Here is an 18214-nt window from a genome sequence, read left to right as displayed (position 1 = left end):
GATAGGGTGGTTTGTGTTGTGATGTGAGTCCAGGGAATGTGGGGTGACCACTCATGAGTTAGAGGAGCAACCTCTGCAAGGGATGAGTGAGGGTGCTCAAAATAGGGTGTGGTAATCGTTTACAACATCCCTGTAAACGATTACTCGAGAGGAAATGTGATTTTGTACAGAAAGTTCAACACAGGTACTCAGTCACGTGAACTACGGTCATTAGTGGGCAAAAATATGACTTTTAGGCTGTTCTACACCTGTCTGAGGCTGGTCCAGGTGTTTGAGTGCTTGGATAGGGTGGTTGGTGATGTGATGTGAGTCCAGGGAGTGTGGGGTGACCCCTCATGAGTTGCAGGAGCAACCTCTGCAAGGGATGAGTCAGGGTGCTCAAAATAGTGTGTGGTAATCGTTTACAGCATCCTTGGAAACGATTACCCGAGACAAATGTGGATTTTGTACAGAAAGTCCAACACAGGTACTCAGTCAGGTGAACTGGTGTCACCAGTGGGCAAAAATCTGACTTTTAGTTAGTTCTGCACCTGCTGAGGCTGGTCCATGTGTTCCAGTGGTGGGAGAGGGTTGTTGGTGATGTGATGTGAGTCCAGGGAGTGTGGGGTGACCCCTCATGAGTTGGAGGAGCAACTTCTGCAAGGGATGAGTCAGGGTGCTCAAAATAGGGTGTGGTAATCGTTTACAACATCCCTGTAAACGGTTACCCGAGAGGAAATTTGATTTTGTACAGAAAGCCCAACACAGGTACTCAGTCAGGTGTTTTAGGCAATTGTTATTAAGTGGTATTGGTTAGTGGTATTGGTGTTTTACTCACAACTGCGATGCTGTTAAGTGTATTATAAATTGAACATTACATAATAAATGTCGAGATTTGAGGATGCATTTTCAAAGTAAACAACATTAAATTAAATACTTGAAATGATCAAAGCAGGAACTGTGGTACATAGTTCTTTAAAATGAAGTAAATAAAGCCTAAACAACCTATTCTAAGTCTGAGGATTGTTTCCAGAAGCACTTTGCAAGTGTTGCAGTTGTTGTTCAATGTTCCCAACGTGCGATTGCAACGCATCAAACCTTGTAGTGATGACTATGTCCATGTTTCCAAATCTTATTTCAAGGGCATCAAATCGAGTTTGAAAGGCATCAAATCTTGTAGCAACAAAGGTTTGAAGTTGTTCTATGCGGTTGATGACATTAATTAGTGTTGTAGATGAACTGCCTTGTTCATCATCTTGTCCTTCTTCATGTTGAGCTTGTTGTAAGGGGGGATGGGAGGTGTTGCCTTTGGGAACCCATTCTCCTTCATCATTTTGCATATAACTAAATGATGCTACAACTTCACAACCAATTTTTTGCTTCAACTTCAGTTCTGAAATGGGATGACTTTCAGTAGGCACTTGAAAGTGTTCCATGAAGATGGTTATCAAATGTGGATATGGCAACTTTGCGTTCTCCCTTAATGCTCTTTTCATCTTATATCTAATAAGATGTCCCCAGTTAATGTGAATGGAATTGAAAAATGCCCATAGCAACATAATATCCTCTTCGGATGCCTGACCAATATTGGTTGCACGAGGAATTAATACTCTAGTCAGAACGTAATGAAGTATCCTTGGTTGAACCTTCATTTGCCCCGCTAGTATTCTAGATTGTATTGCTGCATCATCTCTACACACTAGTTGCCTTGCAGTCACAGAATCGTATTGTTCTTTCCACTCATCTACAACTTTTCCTTCGTAACAAACACCATCAGATGGGAGATGAGTCAGTTGTTGAAAAAGATTAGGGCTCACCCTAATTTTGACACCTTTAACCTCGCTTCGAATAACCCCAGTATCCGATATTGACATGTTGCTGTAGAACACTCTGACTAATTGTGGGTGGTAATGTCTTCTTAAAGACACAAATTCAGTCAGCCCAGCTTCGTGTAATATGTCATAGAACTGAAAATTTTTTCCTTCAAAGTATTCGACCTCTAGATACTTACTTTCCAAAATGTCCCGATTTACAAAATGTTGGGCATATTTCTCCTGTTGCTCATCCGACGAGAAGAGATCATTGGCAGGCGTTGGAGGGGATGACGATGGTGACGGGGTTAGACTCCGGCGGCGGCGACGTCCACCAACGGAAGAAGATGCCTTTTGTTTCTTCGTTCCACGATCACCCATTGTATTTCGTTTAGGGTTTTGCACTAAGAGAACTGAGGTTTTCAAAACGAATTTGAGGAAGGACGTGTTTTGAGCGGTTATGTACACGATTGGAAGTTAGACATGTTATGCAGTGGGCTTATTTGGTTTAATTAAGTACCCACAGTAATCGATTACCATATCGTCGTAATCGATTACAATCAAAACTTCTGGTATGGTCATATGCATCACAAACATTAAATAAAGGGATTTCATGGAGGACCATTTGAAATTACAAAAGCAGATAAAAACTAACAAAAGAAGCAGCAAACAAGTAGTATATATCAGTTCATGTTGTTATCGAAATTGTTATGTACAGCTGACAACAATGACAAAAATCCAAAATGACCCATTTCGGTATCTTTTGATAGTTGGATAGTGTCGGCTTGAAATTCTTCATGGTGATCACAGTCAACAACATTAGTTGGTCTTTCTTCCTGAAACAATACAACTACTAAGTTAAACATAATTGAAACACAAAAAAGTATTTAATAAATATTTTGACCGTAAATAATGACTCACGCATTGTTCGGTGGGTGGTGTTGAAGTGTTTGTGAATGAAGTTGACTTTCTTCTTTTGGTTTTTTTCTCAACAGTGGACTTCAACCTATTTGTGCGTGGACGTCCTTTTCGCTTAACGGTTGCAGGACTGTGTACAAGGATATCAGATGTTCCAACTGCACTAAGTGGTTTTGACGTGGATGCACCGGTATCGTATCTTAGTTGGCCTGCATCACTGATGATGTTATTTGTCATGGAAGAACTGAACCCAAATTTTGTACCCAAAGAATGAAGTTCTTTTTCCAATTCAGTACTAGCTTCCTCAGACTCACATGCAACTTCAGCAATTTCATAAAAACGTTTGCACAACAGTTTGTATCTTTGCATGCGTGGTTCATTTGTGGAATTATTATAGGATGCTGTTATTAATGTGTGTCTTCTTCGAATGTTTTTGCTCCAGCGCCTCAAAATGTATTGTGAGGGAACACTGTAAACATCTTGTTGTCCAAATACCAAGAGGGAATGGCGACATATAATTCCTCTAAACTCAAAGAGTTGGCAAGAGCAAGTGGTTGTCTGTGTGATGGGATCAAATTCAACTTTGTAAAATTTATCTGGTACACGATTACCCTCCCACATTCGTTCCTCTTTAACAGTGTAAGTGTTCCACAAGTCCTCCTTTAAGGTGTCTTTGATGAAACAATTCATCCTTGAACGGAATTCAGTTTGGACCTCCTCAAACTTTGCATGTGTGTATTCCACTTGAAATTGTCTCTCAATTGGTGACTGAGAACCACATGCAATAGTGGTGTTCATGGAGGAGAAGTCGGCTTCTATTTCGTTCTGTGCCTTTACCCTAAGTGCATTGTCGTATTGGACCACAAATTGTTGAAGTGTTGTTGTAGAATTGATAAATCCATCAAAAAAGGCATTCATTCCCTCACTTCTCTGAGTCGTAGACATGCCTGGCCAAAAATCTTTTTTCAAGTAACATGGAACCCATTTATGTCTCTCTTCGTACAAATTACTAAGCCATTCATTTTGCTCCAATCCATGTTTGGTAAGTAGTTCCTTCCAACCATTTTCAAATTGTATTGGACAAAGACAATCATATATAAGCGCATGTAGTTCGGTTTTGATAACGGGATTATTTCTATACCCGTGCAATTTTTCAGGCAACTTCTTCAAAATGTGCCATAAACACCACCTGTAGCTCGTATCAGGAAACACTTGTTCAATAGCGTTGGCCATTGCTCGACATTGGTCAGTAATAATACCTTGAGGACTCTTGTTACGCATGCATCTTAGCCAACATTGGAACAACAATACAAATGAGGCAGTGTCTTCCGAAGACAACAATCCACAACCAAGTAAAATGGAGTGTCCATGATGGTTAACTCCAACAAAAGGCGCAAATGGCATGTCGTACTTATTTGTTAAGTAAGTGGTGTCAAAGGAAACAACATCACCAAATTCTTCACATGCAGCACGACTTCTTGCATCAGCCCAAAAGACACTACAGATTTTATTCCCTTCATCGAGTGCAATGTCATAGAAGAACTCGTTATTTCTATCTTTCATTGACGAAAAGTGTCGTAGGAGTGCCTGACCATCACCATCCTTACATAAAGATCTTCTCTGTTGGCCAATGTAGTTTCTTGCGTCCCGCTCGACGAAGTCCATGTTTTCATAGCCCCCTGCATCGTTCACAATGCTAAGGAAACTCTTATTTAACCTAACTTCAGCATCGTTGTTGACCTCCAACGTGTGTTTTGCATGCATGCTTAACTTTCTATTGGCTGCAAAAAGTTTGGAGTTATTTGGGCAAAGATCATGGTTGTGGTCCAGAACAACGGTCCTTATAAACCACTTGTCCTCCTTCTTTTCAATGGTTATCCCAGCAGGACATTGGTTAATTTGACTGGGAAGTGTTTTTACCACTGGTTTCACGGAAGACACATATTTTCCCTCCCTTGAACATACTATTCTGAGGTAGTAGACGTTGTTGTCTTTATCTTTTTTAGAAGTTCTAGTCCGCACGGCAAACCCACGTCTAATGGCGTAGTTTGTGTAAAAAGTTTTTGCTTCAGCCATTGAGTCAAAACACATATGCACTGTTGGGTCCATCTCCATTAAACTTTCATTAGGCTCATCAACATTGTCATTATAGTCATTCCCTTGATCCCCATCCATTGTGTGCGTTGACATTAAACCCACCTTTAGAGATAAAGCAAATTATATTGACTCATCACACTTACCACTACGACCACTGGCAACTACAAAAATAATGAAAATAAAATGTTTTGGAATAAGTAATTAAACGTACCCTGGTGGAAAATCGTGTGCCCTTTAATGAAGGTCAGTGGTCCTAACCAACCTCATCTTCTACATTTACGTCCACCATAAATGAACCTTTTGTGCTTCTCACCAAACCTCCGAACTTCGTTGTGGCCCTTCTCTTTAATGAACACCCGGGTAAGTTGTCTGCAAGTGCTTGGTTAATGGAAGTAAATGTTAACGTTGGATGTTAACTCGGTTGATGACGCAGCTGTGTAGTCCCGCCAAAGGTCATATTTTTGCCTTGTCAAGCACGTATTTGCTTATCTGTGAAAGCATGCATTGATGGTTGTCAGCATAAAGCATAAAGTTTCTCTCTCCTAACCCCCAATCAATGCTTTTCACTTAAATAGGCTACCCATCAAATCAAACTATCTCCCCACAATTAATGTAACTTGATTTTAACAAGTTAACTTAATGGAAGTATATGAAATATTAATATTTTTTTTTCTACATTCATTTCATGTAATTTGATTGTCCACGTACTTGTATTTAAGTTTCGGGGAGAAACCAATTGTGTACGCTTCAATCAGGTGACAGTATCTGTAACCCGTTTACCATTGCTTAGTTTTGAGTCACTTCTTTAATCATCCTACTCATGTATCGTCGTTAACCTAGAATTTTAATGTGGACAGGAAATTTCTGCATAATCATGGATGCATGGGAAGACCTTGTTTATGATGATGATGTCCTTGAATCGTTTTTGAAAAAATGCGATGCTTCCGCAACGCTTATTCCTGGTCCTGCAGGTAACATCCAAGCAGCTTTCATGAATAGAACAGGAACAGAACAACCGAAATCGACACAAGAATTTGCTCGTGATGTTGCTGACGCAACCTATGAACGAGATTTCAACTCCAATGCTTAGAAATGGGCACAAATGTTTATTGAACACCACAGTACATTGAATCTCATACATGCTTCCAACAACATTGTTACGTTTACTACTTTTAATTTGTTTTCCATTTTTTTTTATCATAGGTCTCGTAAAGGATGGAAAATTCGACAACGTTAACTCCCTCCAAGAGGCAAAATCAGCTGAGGTCCTTCCATTGGTTGTTTGCATATTGAAAGAGTGCAAGCCAAATGGGTTGGGAGATATGCAGTTGAGTCTTAAGGTAATATTTGTTTTATTCAACAACATAACATTTTATGGTACATTACTAACTTATTATACCAACTTGTGAAGGACCCAACTGCCACGATGAAGGCTTCCTTGCACAACAAAGTTCTTGAAGATCCTGAAATTGCAGACAATATCGGAGTAGGTTCCGTTATGATACTCAATCTTGTAAGCCATCAAATTTGTACTTCACTACCACAATTATTTATTTGGTATTTAAGTGTTCTTCTTTTTAAAAATTTCGTTTGTACATTTAGGCCACCCCTTCACTACATTTCGGCAAAACCACTACCTCAATATTACGCATCGCTTTATAGTAAAGGTTTTTCCAGCTGAAGTTTCACCACTTACAATTGACCTTGCTAAGGAGACACCAAAACCTGTCATTCAACTTCCTATGTGGGCAGAGAAGGAACTCAATGTGGATGACATCCTCCGCAAATTTGTACGTCCATCTGACCAACCATCAATGTCCAATCAAGGAGACAACCAATAGTGGATTTAGGATAACTGTAATTTTATATGAACACCATTATAAGTATTTAATGGATAACTGTAATATTCGAAATGTACAATGTATTACTGTTGTGTATGTTGTGTACCTGAATCTCTCTTAATGGTGTGTTATAATGAATTTATTTATGTCATACAAAAGTGTTGAAGTTAATTGTGACATCTTGTTTTCCAATGGTGACCCCAGTTCACCTGACTGAGTACTTGTGATGGACTTTCTGTAAAAAATCACATTTCCTCTCGGGTAATCGTTTACAGGGATGCTGTAAACGATTACCACACCCTATTTTGAACACCAAAACTCATCCCTTGCAGACCTTGCTCCTCCAACTCATGAGGGGTCACCCCACACTCCCTGGACTCACATGACAACACAAACCACCCTATACCAGCACTCAAACACATGGACCAGCCTCAGACAGGTGCAGAACTGACTAAAAGTCAGATTTTTGCCCACTGGTGACCCAGTCCACCTGACTGAGTACCTGTGTTGGACTTTCTGTACAAAATCACATTTCCTCTCGGGTAATCGTTTACAGGGATGCTGTAAACGATTACCACACCCTATTTTGAGCACCCTGACTCATCCCTTGCAGAGGTTGCTCCTCCAACTCATGAGGGGTCACCCCACACTCCCTAGACTCACATGACAACTCCAACCACCCTATCCCAGCACTCAAACACCTGGATCACCCTCAGAAAGGTGCAGAACTGACTAAAAGTCATATTTTTTAACAATGGTGACCCAGTTCACCTGACTGAGTACCTGTGTTGAACTTTCTGTACAAAATCACATTTCCTCTCGGGTAATCGTTTACAGGGATGCTGTAAACGATTACCACACCCATTTTTTACCACCCTCACTCATCCCTTGCAGACCTTGCTCCTCCAACTCATGAGGGGTCACCCCACACTCCCTGGACTCACATGACAACACCAAACACCCTATCCCAGCACTCAAACACCTGGACCAGCCTCAGACAGGTGCAGAACAGCCTAAAAGTCAGATTTTTGCCCACTAGTGACCCCAGTTCACCTGACTGAGTACCTGTGTTGGACTTTCTGTACAAAATCACATTTCCTCTCGGGTAATCGTTTACAGGGATGCTGTAAACGATTACCACACCCATTTTTTACCACCCTCACTCATCCCTTGCAGACCTTGCTCCTCCAACTCATGAGGGGTCACCCCACACTCCCTGGACTCACATCACATCACCAACCACCCTCTCCCACCACTGGAACACATGGACCAGCCTCAAACAGGTGCAGAACTGACTAAAAGTCAGATTTTTGCCCACTGGTGACCCCAGTTCACCTGACTGAGTACCTGTGTTGGACTTTCTGTACAAAATCACATTTCCTCTCGGGTAATCGTTTACAGGGATGCTGTAAACGATTACCACACCCATTTTTTACCACCCTCACTCATCCTTTGCAGAGGTTGGTCCTCCAACTCATGAGGGGTCGCCCCACACTCCCTAGACTCACATCACATCACCAACCACCCTATCCCAGCACTCAAACACCTGGACCAGCCTCAGACAGGTGCAGAACTGACTAAAAGTCATATTTTTTAACAATGGTGACCCCAGTTCACCAGACTGAGTACCTGTGTTTGACTTTCTATACAAAATCACATTTCCTCTTGGGTAATCGTTTACAGGGATGCTGTAAACGATTACCACACCCTATTTTGAGCACCCTGACTCATCCCTTGCAGAGGTTGCTCCTCCAACTCATGAGGGGTCACCCCACACTCCCTAGACTCACATCACATCACCAACCACCCTCTCCCACCACTAGAACACATGGACCAGCCTCAGCAGGTGCAGAACTAACTAAAAGTCAGATTTTTGCCCACTGGTGACCCCAGTTCACGTGACTGAGTACCTGTGTTGGACTTTCTGTACAAAATCCACATTTGTCTCGGGTAATCGTTTACAGGGATGCTGTAAACGATTACCACACCTTATTTTGCGCACCTTGACTCATCCCTTGCAGAGGTTGCTCCTCCAACTCATGAGGGGTCACCCCACACTCCCTTGACTTACATCATATCACCAACCACCCTATCCAGGCACTCAAACACCTGGACCAGCCTCAGACAGGTGCAGAACAGCCTAAAAGTCAGTTTTTTGCCCACTGCTGACCCCAGTTCACCTGACTGAGTACCTGTGTTGGACTTTCTGTACAAAATCACATTTCCTCTCGGGTAATCGTTTACAGGGATGCTGTAAACGATTACCACACCCTATTTTGAGCACCCTTGCAGAGATTGCTCCTCCAACTCATGACGAGTCACCCCACACTCTTTGGCCTCACATGACATCACCCACCACCCTATCCCAGCACTCAGAACTTGATCAACTCCTTCCCATTAATTACCATTAATTTTACTGAAAATGGTCTCGTACTTTTCAAATTTTTGTTATACTACTGCGTTCATTTTTTAATCACTAATTTTGTCATTATAACAAACACAAACACAAAGCAAAAACAATTCATTTCGAAATCCAACCACTAATCTTATTACAAACACATACTGTACATTGTCAACTAACATTAGGTACATATTTCAACATCTTATACATGTACAATTTTATCATTTCTTAGCAATCCTAAAAAATGCCATATAACTGTAGGGCTTCCATTCTTCTTATGTTCTCGTTGTCCAGGATCCAGTCACACACATATTTCTTTCTAATCCCAAGCAGCTCCTCCTGAAACCAACATTTTCCACATTACAAACCAGCACATACAAGAATATAATCAAACACACAGTTCCAACTTACAGTTGTATATTCAAGCATGCTTTTCCCGTTGTATTTTTCGTCTCCATCCCAGATTTCCATTGCTTTCAACATTATGACTCCACAATCATGTCTGAAATAATATACCCACAACCTCAAATTACTTTTGCCCATATACATGACAGCACAATATAATCCGGCAGTACAGTTCAAGAAACTTACAAGTTTGGTTGGGATGGGATATTTGCTTGTTTAACAGTCAAAGGACCGATACTACCTTCCGGTGTATTCATCAAGATGCAAAAAAACCGTGCCATATTTTCAGCCTACCAGTTAACAAATACAATAAATACTTAAACAATACATGGTTATGTCATAATCACACGGTGATGAACAATGAAAGATGTCGAATCTTACAACAGTTGTATCTATCCTTTTGCGGTCTCTGATCCCCTTACCCAATGAGTCAATCACAAAAATCTCCAATGACCTCAATTTCACTGAATAACACCACCAATGATCGTCGTGGACAAATGGCAGAAACAACTACAATATAAACAATTTCATTAACACATTTACAACCAAAAGTCGACAAAATTTCCAAAGTTAAGGTTACTCACAAAGTCCGTTGTGGCAATGTCTCCAAGTCCAAAATGATCGGAACGCAAATAGCTGTTATAGTTATGAAGCGTCCAAACATGGCGATTTTGTGGACGTTTCCTATAATCTGTAAGAATATGGTGCTGTGGACAATTTCAAAATCATCAATAAAAAATCAATCAAAAATACTTTCTTCAATCATAAATATCATACAATATCAAATTTTATTTACCGAGTATAACGGACTAAAATGAATCCTCTTAACAACACCGCACAACCTTTTCTCAAAGTACATAAAGATCGTACAAGCAAATAACACCACCTACAAAATAAAAAATTAACACATCACTAACATAAACTAAAACATGAAACACAACCAAATGTGACAATACTAACAATGTTATCAACGTATTTTATCGGGGCCAAAGTGTAGAATGAAGTCGTGCTCAACGTTTGCCCAATTATCTCGCTTACAACCCTAAACATACCAAATATTAGTCAATCACAAACAATATAGATTCGTCAACCACAACTACAATTCATACCATATACCTGTATACGGTCATCTCTCTGACGCTGACTGCTGTGTACAATTGGTCTACATCAACAGTGGTGCTTGGATCACCAACAAAACTGCGCAATGGGGGTATAACCAATGGCACGACCTCCCGTTCTTCTTCATCACCATCATCATCTATTTCAATAAAATGAATGTTATCAACAGTTCTTGAAACTATCTCCTCTTCATGTGCGGTTTTATCCTTCCCTCTTACTTCAGTATATGCACCTAGGGGGTCATGAACTGCATTACCATCACCTTCTTCTTCAAATCCACAATCAGGACGAACTTCAGCCTCTTCGTCTCCCCCAACTTCAGGCTTCTCCTCACCTCCAACTCCAGGTGCTTCATCAACTCCACCATCAACCTCTTCATCAGTGCCACATGCATCTGCTTCATGAAAGATTGGAGTTTGACAAATTTCAAATAACTCCCTAGTAAGAACTCCAATCTTGGCATTCAATGCTCTGATATCTTCATTGTTTTTCCTCAATCTCTCCTCGGCACCTGCTTCCCATGTCCCGTCATCAGAGCTTTCGTCATCATCATCATCTTTCTCAACCTTGGATCCTTCACCCAAGGAACCTTCACTCATCCCTCCGTCATCCATGTTGAAAGCTGCACGGATTTCCGGCCTATGACGATCTTCCTTTCGTAGATACCACTCCATATTTAACTGCACCAATATCACACAACAAATTCAGACAAAAATACACAATCCATTTTAACATACAAAATAAGGAAAAAAAAACACTTACATCTCCGGTCATAAAAATATGTTCAATTATTTCGGTCCTTGATTTATACGGGAACCATCGCATTATGCGCGGGAAAAACCTGTGCGAAGGATGACCATGCAAAGAAAGTCTTTCAACCGCCCAAGCCTACAATATCATAAAATCATTTCCTCAAACCTATTTCACAATGTTCTGCAGTACATCAAAATAGTGAACTACAAATCATATTACCTGCAACACTGCCACATTGCCACTAAGAGTGACTGATTGGGGGATACCTGCTCCCATAATTTTCTTCTTACATTTATTTAAATTCTCTACAATATGTTTATGTACACCGGTGCACCAATCATATAGACACAAACTGTCTAAGTCATCTAACACTGCAAAAGGCATGTTACAAACATGCCTTGATTTCCTAGGGAAATAGAAAACAACCAAACAAACTAATATATATAACCTACACACTACATCAACATCAATGTTTTTATCATGAACAATGACATTAAACATGTTCGTCAAGTCATTCAAACTGATGGTTTTTTATTTGAACATTTCACCAACCAATCCAACAACTACTTCATCAAAAGGAATCTCTAAACCACCTATTTCTAAACCTACGCTCATGAACACATCAATAACTCTAAAGGGCACCAACTTTTGACTTACTCTAAAACTGTTATCATGCCCAACCCACCTGCAAACCATAACCTTCAATAATTTCAAATTCACCTCCAAAGGGCTTTGAATATTCAAACACCACACAAATGGAGTCATCCTAATCCGATCAACATGACATTGTCGTAGTAAACGATTCATTGCAATAATCATCGATGAATCCATCGAGATAAGAAGTCGCCACTACAAAAAAAATGATAAATATTTATTACTAACAAAAATTAATACCATAATTAAATAATATATAAACACAACATTTAAATTTTTCTTACACTTGCTTTTTTCCCTTCCATTGAAACGACCCTAACAAGATAACATTCCACACTCAGTTATATCATTCAACTTAACGAAACGCCAAAAACACAATGTAAAACACAATGCCAGGGCTCGCCCATTTTTACTTACACCAATAAACATCCGTACTACAGTAAAGATTGAACGACCGAGAGAGCGAGAGAGCGACAAACCGTGAGAGCGAGAGAGCGAGAGAGCGAGAGAGCGTGAGAGCGAGAGAGCGAGAGAGCGTGAGAGCGAGAGAGCGTGAGAGCGAGAGAGCGTGAGAGCGAGAGAGCGTGAGAGCGAGAGAGCGAGAGAATGAACGTCCTTCCCACCCTAAACCGCCAAACCCAATTCTTAAAATTTTAACCTGGAAATCCCAAACTACCCCTCGCCCCGTAACCCTTTCTCTGTTTTAATTTCAAATTACTGAGCCAATGAAGCGCTGACACGTGGCGTTGTCAAAACAGTGTTAAAAAAACGTTGTCCAAATAACATTTTCCTTTTAACAATGTTATAATTGTTAGTTTCAACGTATCAGTACTTCAAATTACTGACAAGACTTGATATTTACTTTTGTGGGGGTAGTTTTCCACTATTATAACCTTTTCTTCATGTTACACTATGATTAACCCCAAGTCGTGACAAATAAGCAAGCCCAAAATCATAAATATTGTAGTAAACTGTCATTCTACTTATTCAAGTTGTGTTCTTTCGAAAGGAAAGATTTGAGGAAGATAGAAAACAACGTATTTGGATGAATTTGAAGATAAAATTTGTATTGTTTTCTTTAACTCTTTCCTGTAGAGCAAAGTGAAATACTCCTGTTGTAAAGTAACATCAATGTATTTCCTTATAAAAGTAGTTTTCAATAAATTTTCATATCCAAATTAATAATGGCTGAACTTTCCTCTTTCTCTGTGTTTAAATTTGCTTATAGCATGTCATCCTTGTCATGGCTTTTTATGTTTAATTTTTTTCATTTTCACTCTCAATAATACGACTAGATACGAGCAATAAATAGTTTTTAAATTATAATTATCAAGCACATATTAATATTATTTGTATTTTATGTGTATCGATCAATGATTGACGATTTCAGACCAATCTTCATTGGTCAATCAGTGTTCTCCGAGTACCTTTAGTTGATCATTCTTCTATCACTACCTTTGAGTGACCACTCTAGGCTGACTACCCTTGGCCAATCACTCTAAGTTGATTTTAGTCGATTACTTTAAAAATTTTAAACCAATCACCCTAAGTCGAGCACTTTGGGTCGACCACCCTTAATCAACAATTTTGATTTCTTCTACAAAAATATATTGTGTTATAGAAAGTTATTTATTAAAAAAATTCTAAAACAGTTCTAACTCATCTAAATATTATTTTATATCACTCACTAATAACAATTTGATAATCTTACTTTTTAATTTATTAAAAAAAAATTAACCTATCACATATATGAAGACTTTATTCTTAAATTCATTCCACCATCACCTTAAATCTCCTTAAAAAAAACAAATTTCACTCTCAAATTCATTCTCTTCATTCTCCACAAATCTATCTTTTCTTGCAACAGCACAACCTTAAAGTCTGAATAAGCAAATAATATCTTTTATTCTTAAAAGTTAGTTAGTTTGAATTTGTTTTCATAGTCTCAAAAGCGAAGATAAAGTTTTATTTTATTCTTAAAGTTACACATTTCTAACATTTTTCTATATATTTTTAATAAGAGTTTTACAAAAGAAATTATTTTAATAAAATGTGTCATTGTATAAAAGTAGTATTATAAATACATTCATATGTTGTAATTAGGGGTGGGCAAATAGTACAGTATTATAACCAAACTATAATTAACTATATAATAATTCAAATAAACTGAATTGAACTAAAAAGTAGTTAAGAAAAACTGATCTGAACTTAATTTTAGTGTACTTAGTGCAGTACAATCCAGTAAACTGCTTAAGTTCAAAGCCACATTTTTCATCACACGCAATGCCTTCCTGGACTGTCCTCGTCTGGATCCTCTCTTGTTTCCTTGTCACGTGGTCTCCCAACGCCTCCCCTTCTCTGACCACCTCCTCCTCCCCCGCTGCGCCTGCCTCCCTACGCTCCTCGCCGCCTCCCTATGCTCCTCGCCGCCAAAACCATCTTCGTCACTGACAACTCCCCTGCCAACTTCTCCCTCGACCACACCCCCTTCACCCACCCCGACCTCTTCTCTGCCTCCTCCCTCGCCGGCGTCCAGTCCTTCCTCGACTACTCTCTCTTCAGCGACGGCTTCCCGCTCTCACCCTCTCCCCCTGTCGGCAACTCCATCGACTCCTTTTGGAACTCAGGTGCGTCCTCCTCCGGCTCCCGTCTCAACGGCATCGTTTTGCTCCCCCTCTTCTCCTTCGTTCTTCCACTGCTACCATGCCAAGGTTTTTCAATCTCTTTTGAAAGGAAAAGGGAAAAACGTGGGTTTGCAGATTTGCTTCTCTTTCCAATGAGAAGTGTTCTCAGAACCTGAGTCTTCGACAACAATGGCGGCAGTAGAAAATTGTGATGGAAAAAAAAGATAGAAAAACCTACGATTGAGAAAGGAAACAGGAAAACTGAAATCATAATTAACTGTACTCAAAATGAAATAGTTCAATATTTTTAAACTGTTAACCAGTATAATTAATTTTTAGTAAAAGTAGTTTTAAGTTTTTTAAGTTTAAAATAGTACAGATAAATTATAATTTAAGTTTCTTAATTTAAGTGTGTCCGGCCCTAGTTGTAATTAAGATTTACACATCTCTTTAGTTTTAATAAAATGATAAAGTTGCATAGATTATTGTAAACATTTTATACGCACAGATAGTCTAAAATATCTCCAATCATAAAATATATATATAAATTTGGGAGACAGTGTCTACTCGACATTAAGATAATGTCGGCTCCGTGCTGTGTTATCTGTAATTAGCAATGAAGTGTATTAGAAAAATGTTGGCATGGATTAAAGTATTTAATTAAAGAATCATATGTCATTACAGTATTCACCAATAGCAACAAAATAATAATATGTTTAAGTCTGTTTTGATGCAAGTCTCGTTATAAAGCTCTATATCACAAACTAATGTAATTATTTTAAGGAATACAAAGAAGAATAGAAGATACGAATAAGAAAAAAATTTAATCATAATATTAATCAATAGATTTAATAGAAAGTTAAAATTTTCTAATATTTATTAACGAATTAAATCGTCCATAATTTTTGATAAATATTTATTAATAAATTTAAGTTGTCAATAATTAAAGATAAATATTTATCAATAAATTTTTAATTATCATTATTGAAACATTTTTTTAATTCATTGGTAAAATTTATTAATAAATATTATACAGCAAATTTTTATTGATAATTCATTAGTAAACTTAAATTATTAAAGAATTTATATTATTTGTGATGAGTTTTATGCTATTACTAATATATATATATATATATATATATATATATATATATATATATATATATATATATATATAAAACTCATCACAAATAATATAAATTCTTTAATAACTTAAGTTTACTAATATATATATATATATATATATATATATATATATATATATATATATTATCTACACTTTTAATACATCTTAATTTTAATTATTAAGTATTTTGACTTGCATAAAGGAAACAACTATTGTCTATTAAGAATATTATTTGTAAACATATTTTCATTCTAGATAGCACAAAAACAAATTATTTTTAAATTATAACATAAAACTACAAGAATCATTAATTATAATTTTTTTTTTGGATAGTTTGTCATATTTTCCACTTTTTGAAAAACTTGTATATGAGAAAAAATATTATAAAATATATTCTCAACTCCTTATGTCATGGTGATTCATGAACATACTTACAGAACTTGATGTATGAATATCTTTTAGTTTCTCATTATTTAATGTCTCAACCTACTATTTAGGTAATCACTAAAATGACTAAAATCGTGAAATCTTATTTTTTTTAACGAGTTATTATACTTAATAATATAACTATATCAGAAATAGAACGAAATCAACAATAATATTATATATCATAAATTTGTACTTAAGTAATGATAGATACAATTTTGTTTAATATTGTGAAAACAAAAATAAAATTATGAAGGAGATTTGTGATGTTATAATTGAATTGTACAAATTAAATCACTTAGATAATTTGAATGAGTTCATATCAATGATAAACTATATCATGATTTTAAGTATTTTATTTTTTTAGTATTTAACAACAAATTCCATCGTAGTTAAATATGATCATGCAAAGTTTCTACTCCGTAATTTACATAATTCATATTACCCATTCATCAGCTAAAAGTACAACATGTGAAGAAATCGAAGAAATCTATTGCCATTCACAATTCCATAGCCTCATCATGTGTAAGATTTATACTAAAGATAAGATCTTGAAGGTGGTGAGAAGGTATATAGTAAAGATGAAGACAAAAAATATTATGACAACCAATACATTTTTTAGGAGAAACATTGTAAAAAGTATATACATCAATTGCATCAACAAGTCAAGAAGAACTTGTGATGATGTGACATCACAAACATAATCATATGTCAAAGAAAGATTTGAAAATCCTTACACAACATAACATCTTAGTATATTAGATTTGATTTATTATTACGTGAATGTTATTAAAAAAAATCCTTAAATACATAAAAAAAAATTCTCACTTAAAAGGAAAAAAAATCTAGATGTTCTACATTTTTCTTGAAGATTTTGGAGAATGAAGGTAAAGAGAGAACGATTGTTCTATTTGTACCACGTGAATCACTAACTACACCCACTCGTTCTTCTACTTCTTTTTCTTTTAGCCCAACTACTTTATCACAATTGTCACACAAAATTTCTAGTATCACTCCTCTTTTCAATACAATTTTCACATTCTTTATAATTACATAATTAGTTTTAAACCTATAATATACATATCAATTATTTAAATTTTAAACGTAACTATTAATTAATTTCACCCACTAATATCATGACGTCAATTTCTAGCATGTCACATATATGTGATCCGAATCATGCCAAGTATAGATATTTGGATTTTCAAATGATATTAATTTATATAAGTACTCTTAATCATTGATATTTAGATGCATGTATTGTGGAAATTTGGCATAAGAAATTCAGATTGATGCACTGAGACTAGATTCACAACAATGTACAATGCTACGTATCAATTCACAAAAAGTTCAAACCACTATCACCCTCGGTGGGATCTGAATCAGGGTGTCAGCTTCCATTAAAACGGAAAGTTGTAGAAAAAAAATCCAAGATTGTTCAGACAATAATACACAAATAAAGATATATAGAGATAAACTTCATCATTAATTAATATCTATTTTAATTTATAATTAGTAGCGGGTGCTTAGAAAACCAAGCTAATTATTAGAAACAAACCTTATTAATTTTCATTAGTAACGATTTCAAAACTGTCATAAAAAATGTAAACTTTTTATATAGTTTGTAATTACGATGGTTGCATCATTTCGTTGTATTAATGAAAATACAAGGTGACATGCATAAAGAAAAATAAACAAATGAAAAAAGCCATCAAACTTTTAAAATAGGATCAAACTTTTTATCAAAATTGTTTCGATTATGAAATCAAGATTAATGACTAAATATATGTCCTAAAAAATTCAACTTCTTGTCTTTGTTATCGTTAATCTTGATTACTCGATCAAACTAAAAGGTTATATGTAAGTATTTTGATGTCAAAGTCACTCAAAATTTAGCTGTTTGAGTAATTAATGCGATTTTCTCTTTACCTCAAATTTGTATTTACAGTTTTCAGAATGAATTTCGGATTAATGATAATTTATTTGCCATCCAATTGCTGATAATCACACTTTACTTTAAGATAATTAGTGTTATTAATAATTTCGTAGTACTCAAACCA

General features: G+C 36.7%; 1 protein-coding gene across 1 annotated transcript; it reads right to left on the bottom strand.

The window, feature by feature from the left end:
• Positions 1-2473: 2473 nt before the first annotated feature.
• Positions 2474-4883, bottom strand: LOC128194656 (protein FAR-RED IMPAIRED RESPONSE 1-like). The gene is made up of 2 exons (XM_052870213.1): positions 2712-4883; positions 2474-2626 (listed from the first exon to the last, which is right to left on the bottom strand). Exons 1-2 carry the CDS (start codon positions 4881-4883, stop codon positions 2474-2476), a joined length of 2325 nt encoding a protein of 774 aa, XP_052726173.1.
• Between the last annotated feature and the right edge of the window lie 13331 nt (positions 4884-18214).

The sequence above is a fragment of the Vigna angularis genome, chromosome 11 (genome assembly GCF_016808095.1).
Source record: "Vigna angularis cultivar LongXiaoDou No.4 chromosome 11, ASM1680809v1, whole genome shotgun sequence".
NCBI lineage: Eukaryota > Viridiplantae > Streptophyta > Magnoliopsida > Fabales > Fabaceae > Vigna > Vigna angularis.
Note: the sequence above shows the minus strand (reverse complement) of the source record. Positions and strands in the feature narration are given on the sequence as shown.

Excerpts from the sequence above, each read along its gene's own strand:
- LOC128194656 (XM_052870213.1), bottom strand. The coding sequence starts at position 4,883 with ATGGATGGGGATCAAGGGAATGACTATAATGACAATGTTGATGAGCCT. Across the intron at positions 2,627-2,711 it reads CACCACCCACCGAACAATGC|GAAGAAAGACCAACTAATGT; the intron begins GTGAGTCATTAT and ends GTATTGTTTCAG.